Source organism: Anthonomus grandis, chromosome 16, assembly GCF_022605725.1.
Source record: "Anthonomus grandis grandis chromosome 16, icAntGran1.3, whole genome shotgun sequence".
NCBI classification, from domain to species: Eukaryota; Metazoa; Arthropoda; class Insecta; order Coleoptera; family Curculionidae; genus Anthonomus; species Anthonomus grandis.
Window position 1 is genome coordinate 5,953,556 of NC_065561.1, and position 13,237 is coordinate 5,966,792.

The 13,237-nt window shown below is 27.8% G+C and overlaps 1 protein-coding gene across 3 annotated transcripts in view; it reads left to right on the forward strand.

The window, feature by feature from the left end:
* LOC126745931 (adenylate cyclase type 5) overlaps window positions 1–13,237 on the forward strand; it is a 652,711-nt gene that overhangs the window by 444,673 nt on the left and 194,801 nt on the right. For all 3 annotated transcript variants that reach the window (XM_050453997.1, XM_050453996.1, XM_050453998.1), the window contains one exon: window positions 288–434. In XM_050453997.1, the coding sequence (XP_050309954.1) occupies window positions 288–434 (147 nt within the window). The remainder of the gene's footprint in view (window positions 1–287; window positions 435–13,237) is intronic.

Here is a 13,237-nt window from a genome sequence, read left to right on the forward strand (position 1 = left end):
ATCAAATATAAAACTTATATGGACTTTTGTGCTTTTATCAGGTATAAGGATAATTGCTAGATCATTAGGTTAATTCAGTCTAGAACAACAGTTTATTTTATTATGATTAAACTTCACTCTATATCAGTTGAGTTATTTTAACATAATGCTATGGTAACCTTTAACAATTTTTAATATTGGAAAATTTCAAGTATTTTTCAAATTCCGCACCTTTTTGCAGTATATTTTATTATTATTATATTTTTTTGTTTAATAAATCTGGAATATTAAAAACTTTTTTTCCTCAGATTTGACAAACTAGCTGCCGAACATCATTGTCTCAGAATTAAACTGTTGGGAGATTGTTACTATTGCGTTTCCGGATTACCTGAGCCAAGACCTGAACATGCGCAGTGTACTGTGGAAATGGGTTTAGACATGATAGATGCCATAGCGTAAGTTATAATTTTATATGTTTTTTTTTTTCGGTAAAGACGTAAAGTCGTAAATAAATTCGACAAAAATTAGGGATTTGTTTTTAAAAAAAAATTTGTTCCTTTCCTGAATATTTATTCCTTTTTCAAAAATGGTTTACAAATCTAGATGCATAGTCAACGCCACATATAAGTTATTAACAGTTGTCAAAGAATCTGAAAAATAATGTTAATAACAGATGGCAACATAGTTTAAAAAGCAGGAGTTTTGACAGGTGCCCAAAATAAATTATATTTAGGAGCAACTTTATTACAAGCCATTTGTTATTATTTAAAAAGGTGAAGTCATATTCCTGACAGGTCAAATTAAAGAATAAGTGGCCTGAAGTTCCGCGTCACTTTTTGACCAGTCAATACGTAGATGGACCCTTCCCTTTCCTCCCAAACCCATTCTTAGGTCTGGACTTCTTCAGCTAACCATCTATTCCACCATCGTGGGAAAAGCAAACTAACTTATTGGGAAACTGAGAGTAATACTTCGTGATAGGATCACAGAAAGTGGTTTAAATACCCGTAGCATCTTAGAGTGCTTAGACCATAACGTTCTTTCCCCACAAACTTGAATTTTCAATCTAACAAATAATCTACGGCATGTAGAAAAAAATAGACATCTAAATTTTAATCTAATAATAAAATTTCTTGCGTATAATGAAAAATTTAGGATTCATGTTTCTTTTTATTTAAAGTTAACTTACAATTACCTTAACAATTCCACAAAAAACTCCTTAGACGTTAAGGTTTAATTAAAGTTAATGCTTTGTTATCATTTTTCACAAAATTGAGAATAAAGAAGGTTGACATTAGACTTATAAAAGCATTTAACACGTCTAACTTTGAAAGGGTTTTTTCAAGTTACAAAGGGCTAATTATGGTTATCTGCAAAAAAAAAAACAAAAAGGGCGTATTTTAAAAAATATTTTTTCCTTTAAAGTAAATAGAAAGACCGCTGGATTAGAATCTAACAAGTTTGAATGTTTAATAATTTTATCTTTCTAAAATAATAATTTCTACTTTCTTATAATATCAAATTTATTATATCCCTTTCAGTAGTATATAATTCTGCCTAAATATATACATATATGTAAAAGATATACCCTCTTATCTTGTCTCGATTGACTAGTTAAAAAAAATTGAAATTTAAAAAGCATTTCATATTGTTCTAGTTCTAAATATTTTCTAATGATTTCTTTTTTTGAGTACATGCATATCTGTGTGACGACTATTTAATTGATATTAATTTAATTGACTGGCCTGTTAGGATTTCCGTTTTCATTGATTGGTTTGCGTTTATTTGGTATATAAACAAATTTCATTGATTTATTTAAAATATTCTAAACGTACTAAATATATAAAACATAAAGTCATTAAAAACCAAATAACTAATATTATGGTTTCACTCAAAAAATGAAATCGATAGAAAATATTTAAAACTAAAACACTCCAATCATCTTATTTATAAAAAAATAAAGAAAGATATTTATAGAAAAGAAGAAAGTACTTTTAGATACAGAACTAGTGACTCTAACCATCTTTTTCAACATAAAATGGCTGCCATACATTTCTTGGTATATCATTTAGTTTCATTTCAACTTGATATTAATTTTAGTTCAAGTAATACCAAGTAATAATAAGTCTACTAAAGTATATTCATGGAGCAGCGGCCACTGAGATAAACAAATGCACGCACGATGCACGATGCCAACGCGTGATTAACGGGACATCGTCAGGTGGCCAGGACCGTACTCCGCAGGGAGGCATATTTGAATTTAAATTAAAATATTAATTTAATTGAAAATGAAAACCATAAATTAAATTTAATTATTTTAGTACTTGGTAATTAGCTAAATTTTTTATATGATTTTAAAATTAATGTATGTTTTTCTTTGAATTCAGAATTAAGTAATAATTTTTTTTTAATTAAGATTTTTTTTGTTTTTCGAGGTAATTGCTATCATTAAAGCCTTGTAAAACGATTGCAAGGCCAGCAATCAGCCACATCTCAAGAATTAAGTTAAGAGAATATTTTTATGATATGAAAAATATGTTATAATTTTTTTTAATTTTCTTAATTACCTAGGCAGTTTTTAATGACTAAAAACAAATTTCAGTAGACTGGTTGACTAAGAGTAATGAAGTTATAGCATATACTAAAAAAGGTGCCAATTAAGAAGTATTGAGATATTATCATAAAATAATACTTTCAATCATAAATAAAGGTGAATTTTACATATGAATTTTTGCATAATTACATATTTTTTTACAATAGGTATTTATGCAATAAATATGTAAAGAAAGACTTTTTTTACAATTGTAAATGTTGACACATAGACCGTCGAATGCGACACACACATGAGCACTTTCCTTGAGCTCCAAAAGCGTACGCAAAGTGGCAACTTTATGCACCGTAAAGTTTTACTGTAATTTAACTTGAGTACTATTTTATGTTGCCCATTTTCACATGAAAAACTAGTCCATGTCACTTTCGCTAGATAAGGAACTGCTATCTCCCAATGGTATTACCAGTCTCTCAACTCCTTCATCCATAATGTTATCTAATTGCCACATATTTTGTTCTACTTTTTTTATGTGTGCGATATATTTTTTCCAATTTTCGGAAGTGATTCGTGCTACGGCCTCATGAAATAGCATCTGAACATCTGCAAACTTACATGTCGTATTTTTTTCTGCAATATATCCCTTAATATTAGCCCAGATAAGTTCTATTGGGTTTAATTCACAGTGGTATGGTGGAAGTCGAAGAACTGTCTTGTGATGCATCTTGGCCATTTCATCAATAGTATAACAATTGAATTTACTCCTATTACTGTTGACGAATTTTAAAAGTTGGGCTTTTATCATATTGTCATTATATTCAATGTTCTTTTGTTGAAGCCAATCCTGAATATTAGCTTTTTTTGATGCTGTCGTTGGTACCTTTTCCATCTTTCGTGAATGGTAAGAGGCATTTTCTAATACAGTAACTGCATTGTCTTCAAGCTTGGACAGTATTCCCTCAAACCATTTTTCAAAGGAAGGACCATCCATTTCCTCATGATAGTCGCCACTTTTTTTTGACTGAAATGCCTAAAGTCCATCAGGAACAAACCCGTCCTTACTACCAATATGACAGATGATTAGCCTTTGTCCCTTTCCTAAAAAAAATTATTTACCAGTCTGAGTATCTATGTATGAAAAATATGCTAAGTATAACAAATGTGTCATTAAAGAACAACAAAATAATGAAACAAAAAAGTATTTAAATATTTTAATAAAATTAATTGACACTTGAAGTGATGCGACAGATATATTATTAAAGTAAATCTAAAAAGTCTTCTTTAAATATACAGGGTGTCATAACAAAAACGCAACGTCGGCTTTTTAGAACCTTTTTTTTTAAATAGGTGCTCGGAGAAGTTGATTTTTTTTATCTGCAGAAAAACATTTTTTTTAGTTCCATCCAGTGTTCCAGAAGGCCAAGGTTTCGTTTTGTTTGTAATACTCTTTACACATTTAAACTTAGAACATTGAAAGGCTAGAAGTAGCATGCTGTGGAACTATAGGCAGGTTTGTTTGCTAGCAACATCTCTGATGCAAGGATGCCAAATGCTTATATAGAAATGGCAAAAATCGTTTTAAAATATCATAAAAATTTTCAGTTGTTTCCGAAGGCACAAAACAATACTACTGCTCCATTTTAATAAAATCTCAAGCATTTTTTTAAAATAAATTTGATAAGATACTCTATATCGAAGTCAATATACGTTAAATAAATGAAAATAAAGTACGAAGAAACGAGAAAACGGTAATGGCATCGCAACGCCGCTCGATCGCATTGTTGATGCCACGGATACAACCACTCTCTACCAGTGACGTCGTCAACAAATATTTACCTAATAAATTTTTATTAATTATTATAGACTTTGGATATATGTAATATTACCATTTATGAGCTATTTATGTGTTTTTTTAACGACTTCATTAGAGGAAGGTCCTAATAAAAGGCAGCATTTTTATGGAAATTAAATATTTTATTAATATAATATTATAGATTTCTTAATAAATCATGTTTTAAGACATAAATTTTTAACATTTTGCAAAATTTTCTTGTTATTGTTATATTGGACAAAACTCAATTTTACATCCCTTTCTTTATATCACATAATATATACTTCTATGGTGCTGACTTTTTCAAAGGGACATTATTGCTTCAGCGGAAAGAGTTAAAACTACAAGGATGTTCAAATTGTGAAGGAGTTGAAGGTTTTTTATAGGTTATAAGATTTTTATTATGAGTATTTAGCCTGTACAATGGTTTTGAGACATTTAACAGTGACCTATATAATACCTAATACCAATTATTATATCATATTAATTTATACTAAAAAACAAACTTACCTAAGAATAAAGACTATGTACGAACAATAGATTAGATTAGATAGTTTATTAGTAGTAATATACTAATATACAAACAAATACTTTTACAAGTCAAATAAAATATGTTGTATGTTGGGCTTTTTCGAAAATCATGTTATTATTTCTTAAGTATTTTAATAATGACTTAAGACATCTAGTTCAATTTCTTTGGCGCAAATTTGTTTGTTGCAATCTTCGGATTTTAATTTTTTGTTCTTTTTTTTCCATAAATTGGTGAAAAGTGATTTAGCTTTTGAAACGGTGGAGTCGTCAGTGCTTATAAGGTCCTCAGGATATCATTTTGATTTTACCCTAGAATAATATACATACATAAAAATATATTATTACCAAAATTAAAAAGAAAAAAATAAAAAAATGTATTATGATAATCAAATTGATCAATAAAATGTATGTTGTTATAAAGAATCTTTGTAATATCATACATTTGATTAATTGCATTTAATTAAATAAATATACCACAATAGAATACTATATCACTTTTAAATAAGATATATAGAATAGGATGATACATGGCATAAAACTAGTAGTCTATTTTGACTGTATTTTTACCTTTTCCTTGGCAGAGTCAGGGAATGTGTAGCAGTTAAACAAAAACGGCTTGGATGAGAAATAGTAATTGTTGACCTAGACCCCACGGTTACTGTAGAACTATTAATCTCAGATGCAGTTATTGTTGATGATGAATGATCAGATCTGTAATTATACAAAATTTGATGTATCAAGAATATTAATCTATTTTAATTATCCGTACTTGTCTATATTAGCTTCACTGTTTATACTGTATACCATTTTGGAAGCTAAAGAAGTTTTTGCACTTTTCAGGAAAGCTACCCCTGCAGCTTTGAAGGGTAAATCACTTGGTAAATTAACTGGATTATCGGCTGCTGTGTTTTTAACCAGTGCATCAGAAATCCTAGTAAAAAAATAGTTTTACACACATACCTAATTTAATAAGTATTAGGTATAAATAAAGCTTATATGAGTAACACTAATACTTTTTGTGACAATTTTTTCATACTAGAAAAATATATTTGAAAAAAAAATTACCTTTGAGGTAGAGCTGATTTTTTTAATAGTCTGGCAACTGATATTATCTTCCTTATATAAGAAATCACTTCTAAGGATGTGATCTGAACAAACAAATATGTTCTTTTTAATTGTGTTGATTTTCATTAATGAAATCCATTGTTCCATCTATATGTCCAATCCATCCCTTTGGGCATATATTAGGCAATCTATAATAAGTATTTGATATTTTATCAAACAGCAAAAAAAAATACAGTAATAAATTAATATGTGGTGCCAATTAGTATATATATTATTGTAAGATGCAATATGATAAAACAAAAAAAAAAATTATCGACCAAATTTTAGGGAAAGACAAAATTTACTTTATACATAGATATCAATATCTAAATAAATTTCAAAATGCTTTAAAGGCAATAAAAAATTAGTAATTTCATCTATCTACCAAATGTCTATATTAAAAAAAAACATAACTATACAGTGCTTTTCTTTGAAGTCCCCCCCCTCATTTATTTTTTGAACGGGTCAAAAAAAATTTTTGAAACTTGGCATAAGTAAATTGGTCTATAGATACTATTTTTCACTGTAAACTAGGTAGTTGTAAATTCCAAGATGGCGGCTGGGCGACATCTTAAGAAAAAATATTAAATAGAAAGGAGGGTCGTGTGGTACCTCATTTTAAAGGTCTCAATGAGTACTTTATAACCCTGAAATATTAGACCCATATCTTAACTCGTTTCAAAATGGCGGCCTAATAAAAAAGTATTTTTTTTTAATTTTAACGTTTTACATTTTTATGATTTTTGAATAGGTAAAAATCAGTGTACGAAAATAAATGCGTCACTATTTTATTTTGACATAAAAACGACAGTTCTAAATGTCAAAATAACACATACGCGCCATCTTGAATAAATGCATTAAATAGAAATCTTGTGTTACCTCATTTAAAAGGTTTTATTGAGTACTTTTAATATTTATTACATGGACTCATGGTTTTTAATAATAATATACAAATAATTTATAATTTTTGAATTTTGGATTTAAAGATTAACTTTTTGGTTTCTAAAGACTTACTGAACCGCCCTCGTATGTCACATTTCACGTTAAAGGTTATTGAACATTATTTAGACATTCCAAAAACCAAATAGCTATTAAAAAAACTCGAAAAAAAAATTTAAGATATTTTTCCTTAACCGGTAAATTACCGGTATTTTTTTTCGAGTTTTTTTAATAGCTATTTGGTTTTTGGAATGTCTAAATAATGTTCAATAACCTTTAACGTGAAATGTGACATACGAGGGCGGTTCAGTAAGCCTTTAGAAACCAAAAAGTTAATCTTTAAATCCAAAATTCAAAAATTAAAAAAATTATTTGTATATTATTATTAAAAACGTTAATAAAATCGCAACAGTGTATTTTTTTGGCTGTTACTTTTAGACAGGTCAAAACGGAGTCCACCGAGTCCATGTAATAAATATTAAAAGTACTCAATAAAACCTTTTAAATGAGGTAACAAGATTTCTATTTAATGCATTTATTCTAGATGGCGCTTATGTGTTATTTTGACATTTAGAACTGTCGTTTTTATGTCAAAATAAAATAGTGACGCATTTATTTTCGTACACTGATTTTTACCTATTCAAAAATCATAAAAATGTAAAACGTTAAAATTAAAAAAAATACTTTTTTATTAGGCCGCCATTTTGAAACGAGTTAAGCTATGGGTCTAATATTTCAGGATTATAAAGTACTCATTGAGACCTTTAAAATGAGGTACCACACGACCCCCCTTTCTATTTAAAATTTTTTCTCAAGATGTCGCCCAGCCGCCATCTTGGAATTTACAACTACCTAGTTTACAGTGAAAAATAGTATCTATAGACCAATTTACTTATGCCAAGTTTCAAAAATTTTTTTTGACCCGTTCAAAAAATAAATGGGGGGGGGACTTCAAAGAAAAGCACTGTATATAGATAGGTACATAGGTATTATGCTTTCTTTCTGCCAAAACAACAAAAAAAACATAAAATCCTGTAATAAAACCAGGGACAAAATTCTAGTTTTATATTTTTTATAGCCTATTAATAGATGAATATGTTCAAAAAAATATTTAGATTTAAAAATATAAATATTTTGGTATTTTATGCACACTTTCACATTCAAGTTTTTTATGGGTTTATATCTATAAGATCCCCTATTCTACGTTTATGATGATGGTAACCCCATAATGTGATGTTATGAAAGTATCGGTACTTACTTGTGAAAAGATCGGCTTGAATCGCCTTTTTATTTAGATGCGGTACAAACGACACAAGTTTTTGCCATCCTAGCAATTTAAACAAACACTAAAATGTGGCCTTTTTCCTTTTTAAAGCAAAAATGAGAGAAAATTCACGAATCCCGAATATAAACAAAAAGCCGTTTGACAAATGACACTACGCGTATGGCTCAGGCGCTTAAGCTCCGGTGTTGTCGCTTCTAATTTTTTAGAAGCAGTTTTAGGGATAACAATGTTAATAATTTTGTTTTATTTTGCTTAAGGATATTATATTTATTCTTAAAATAGGTTAATTGTATTTATACTTTTTAATTTAAATTTTCCTATAAACTACAACACAAATAAGTTAAATTAACGTTATAATGGTTGTTAAAATATTGCTAAAAATTTCCTCCGTTGTAAATGTGCGTCGACTTGACAACAGAGAATCAGTCAATATGCTTGTAAACAAAACACCCCTTTTGCCTCTGTGCACATGTTGGACTCAAACAAAGTTGTTGTTTACTAATTCTAGCCTTTCAATGTTCTAAGCATTTAAATATACGCATACTCAAATAGCAAAGAGTAAATAACCCTTTTCGAAAAGAAAATAATTTTAATGTGACGTTTTAGTTAATGACTTTTAATAAAAAAAAAATTATGTTTTTTTAAATATTAAAAAAAGTACCTCTTTCAGTGCAAAAAGCTTTACTTTAGTGCATTGGAAGGAAACTATCTGCTTTATTTTAGCAGATAGTTTCTCATGGTTCAAACAAAAAAAGGAAATTTACTGATTATTATCTATTATTTATAATATACGCCATACGACTCAAAATAAAGATATATACTTCTCAAAATAAAATACTCCATAAATCTCCAAAAATACTAAATAAATATTTTTTCTTGTGTAACTTTATCCTGACAGCAGATTTCTTTATAGTGAAAGTTTGTATTTGCTTATCACTTTGTAATTTTAAAGATTTATTTTTCTAAATTTACAGGGCAAGACGATGACATTCGGCTAAACATAAATTTATGATATATATGAAAAAAATATATATCGGCTAAATATAAATTTATGATATATATAAAATTAAATAACCATGTGAAGGAACTTTTAAAAATATTGTTATTATACTGTGCACGCAAAACATTTATAACAAACTAAGAACATCCAGTGAACTAGATGCTTAGTTTAGAATAGTTAAGCCTATATTTAGTAATGTTTCCAAGCATTTAAAAAAATATTTTATCAAACAGTTACATTTATTTGTTACCAATTATCAAAATAGAAAATTCAATATTACACCTATAGTAAAAAAAGACCATATTCAAAAATGCTCGTAGAATGGTCCTTTTATCATTTTCAGTCTGCCATAATATGGCCCCTTCTAAATATACTGAAACAATTAAATGGAACATCATCAATATTAAATGATAATAATAATAATAACGTACAAGAATAATGTACAGGTGAGATTAAAACAAAAAGAAAAACACATATAATATACCTGTATTTAAAAGTTTGTAAAATTTACTTTATTTTCTAATAAAAATTATTTGAGCTAATACTGAAGGTGATTTAAAGCAGAGTTTAAGAGTAAAGAGTAGCAGGATAATACGTTTATATATTTGTTGATTATGTTTGCAAAAAATCTGCGAAACATGACTGTTTTATGCTGAGGTATCCTAAGGATAGTACTTTTGCGAATATTTAAGTTATGTATATCATTTCAAGATGTGACTTTTTTACTCGGATATATAAGAGTATTTTTAATAAATAAAATACAAAAACTTTAAAGAATAAAGTGCAGGGGTGAAAGAATCGTCTTTTAGTTATTGATACCCAGTATAGATTACTATTTTAGTTACTGATCTTCTGTAAATAATGCTTAATACAAGCCTGGCAGAGCTATTCTGTATTCTTTATAAAGGATTAATTTTTACCAGTGTGGAAAAAGGGTCGTAAATAATATCTAAAAAATTCATAGGAGATAAAACTAATGCTTTACATAAAATTGCTTTCGTTCTTTTAATGAATGTGCTTCTCTTATTATACAATAATTTAAAATTTGAAAATTATTTTTGCACTATACTAGAAACGTGTCTCCTAAACTTATTTATTTTTTATAAAACAATTGCTAAATCTGATTCATAAAAAAATATTAAGCTAAGTATCATCAGCATAAAAATCTGCATCACAATGAATCGAGCAACTACCTAATGACATGATATACAGAGAAAACACCATAGAGTCAAATATAGGTTATTTATAGTTAGTAATTTTATAGCAAATCATTGATATCTATTGTTCAAGTAACTATTTGTTAGTTTTAAACAACTATCAACGAAGAAATATATATTTTAAAGTTGCTATTAAAAAATTGACATTTATTTTGTCGAACGCTTTTGTGTAGTCAGGGAGAGTCAATTAACTTAGTTTTCCGTTTTTGTTAGCAGAAATTATATCATCCGCGACTGAGGAAAGTTGCCGAGTAGCCATAAATCTATCCCAGTCATTTGTTATTCCTTTAATTTGGCTATTTTAATGTTTGCTGCATATAGCTAATAAAAAATGAGCACAAAAATTGCTTTGCTAACTTTAATTGGTAAATAAATGGTAGAATCAATAACTAACTTAACTAACAGAATAATTTACTTTGATTTTATTAAAAAATTATAGCGCAGCAAAGTATAGAGACCTTTATTTGTGTATTTCCATGAGTTATGATATTAGAATCGCTGCCCATGAGTAGCACCGTTCTTTCTAGAATTTAATATCAATAGGAAGAACGGGTAGGAATAAATCAACAGAATAGTGAAGTTGTAAATACTAGTTTTTTAATTTTATATTCGTGTCTTTAAAATATATTTATTTTTTTTATTTTTATAAAAACTTACTATGTTAGAAAGAAAATTACGGAATATAAATTTTCTTAATACATTACATTATACGATAATATACCATCAAATTTTTCCGAGAAAAAAATGGTTATCGTTTAAAGCAGCTATAATATAAAGTATTACCAAATTAACAAGAAAATCTTGCTCTAATATTCTTAAGAGGAAACTTTTTTTTTCCTTGGTATCTCTCAGCCTTACCCTGAAGATTTTATAAATCGTTATAGCTTTAAAGAACAAGACATTATAGTTTTTTTATTAAGCACATTTTCCACCAAATTAATATGTGATAAAAACGAATCATGTTTACTGATCTTAGAACTGCTACTCATTGTTTCCCCGATATTCAAAACCTTCATTTTTTTTTAAATAAGGAATAGAAAAATACCATTTTACTCTAATACAGGTGCTCAGGCATAAAAGACTTTTCCAAAACATATAACAATAACAGTACATACAACAATATATTTTGTCTAACAAGAAAATAAAAATTTAATGATAAAGGATGTTTTCTAAAAGATACCTTACAAATATAACCTATAAATCATTACTTTTCTTGGCGAGATAATCCTGTGTGAAATAACAAAAGAGAAAATCTATTTATATAAAAATTTTAATTCCCAGGGCGTCCCGGTTATATTTTTCTTTGCGAAATCTCAGAAGTAATCCGTTATCGCCTGATCAGAACTTGTATTATTGATAGGAAAATGCTTTTCATTTTTATTATTTGATTAAAAAAATAGGTCTTAAGTATTAAGTGAAGATAAAATGCAATTAAAAATAATATAAACTGAATCTTTGAACTAAATAAATGGCTTTTATTTGTAATATTTGATTGTGAATTCTTAAGATTTAGGTAAATATAACATGTAATTATGAATAATATAAACTGGCTTTTGTATTTCGATGTGATCTTTGAATTAAATCAAGCCCTATACGCATACTAACATTATCATATAAAATTACCTATTAATTTACTTTGTTACAACATAGAAATTTTAATTGTCTCAAAGTTCTAAACCTCGCTTTACTAACGTAATATATTCCTTAAAATTTGTTAGGCTTATTTATATTACCACTTATATTACCGCTTATTTAATGAAAAAGGACGAAGGTCTTTACGTTCTGATGAGTGTGAAGCTTGCAGTTGTTGATTCATAACTTGCATTAATTAGATATTCCTTTGCAAGTACAATTCAATGCAAATAATTATCTACATAATGCATCTTAAATATCATAACGTAAGTAATAAATCTCTTCGGTTTAACAAATAATTAATAATAATAAAGTTGATCAAAAAAAAATTAGAAAAAGTGACATGGCTGACGTATTTTTTTACAAGATGAAAGTAAGTTTTGTTAGCTATAAAGAGAAATACAATAAAGTATCTAATAGATTTCACTGTTTTTCTTTAAACCTTTTTTATTATGTGTGATACAAAATGTGTGAGACAAAACACATTTGTTCACATTTATCATATGACATTTACCTATGTTGCAATAAGAAGAGATATACGTATTAAAATTAAGTAAGGAACTGCTAAAAATATTGCATTGAATATACTTAATTCAGTTAGTTAGTTACAATATACTATAATAAATATATTATAAATCCAAATTAATTCGGGAATTTTTAAATACATTGGCAGAACAGAGATAAGCAGAAGGGACATTAATTGTGGGAAAAAAAAGATTGCTTGAAGTTTGGAAAAGTCAGAGGGAAGTTGCAAGAATTTTAGGTCTATCTATCTAGTGTAATTAACTATTTGTGATATAGACAAATAAATAATGTTAAAGAATTAAATAAAAAACGGTCAAGGGCAACCTCATCTATGAACGGTTTGTAATCCCCATTTTAACGGCATTGATTTTAGGCTTTAATTTAGCAGGTGCTTTCAGGTATAACTATTTGAAAACTTATATATGAGATTTTTATATCAGAAGACCACTGAATATTCCGTGGTAAATAAGAAATTGCACTGTAAGGTGATAGTCGACTCCAAATAAGACCTTACATAATTCTGGTCTTCCAGGTGTACTAGAAAACAGTGGTTAGCGCGGTGATGCGACTAAAGCATATTTAATAAAATGCTTGCTCAGTGATGTTCGTTAATTAAAAATAAATTTAACGTAGATGTTTTATATTG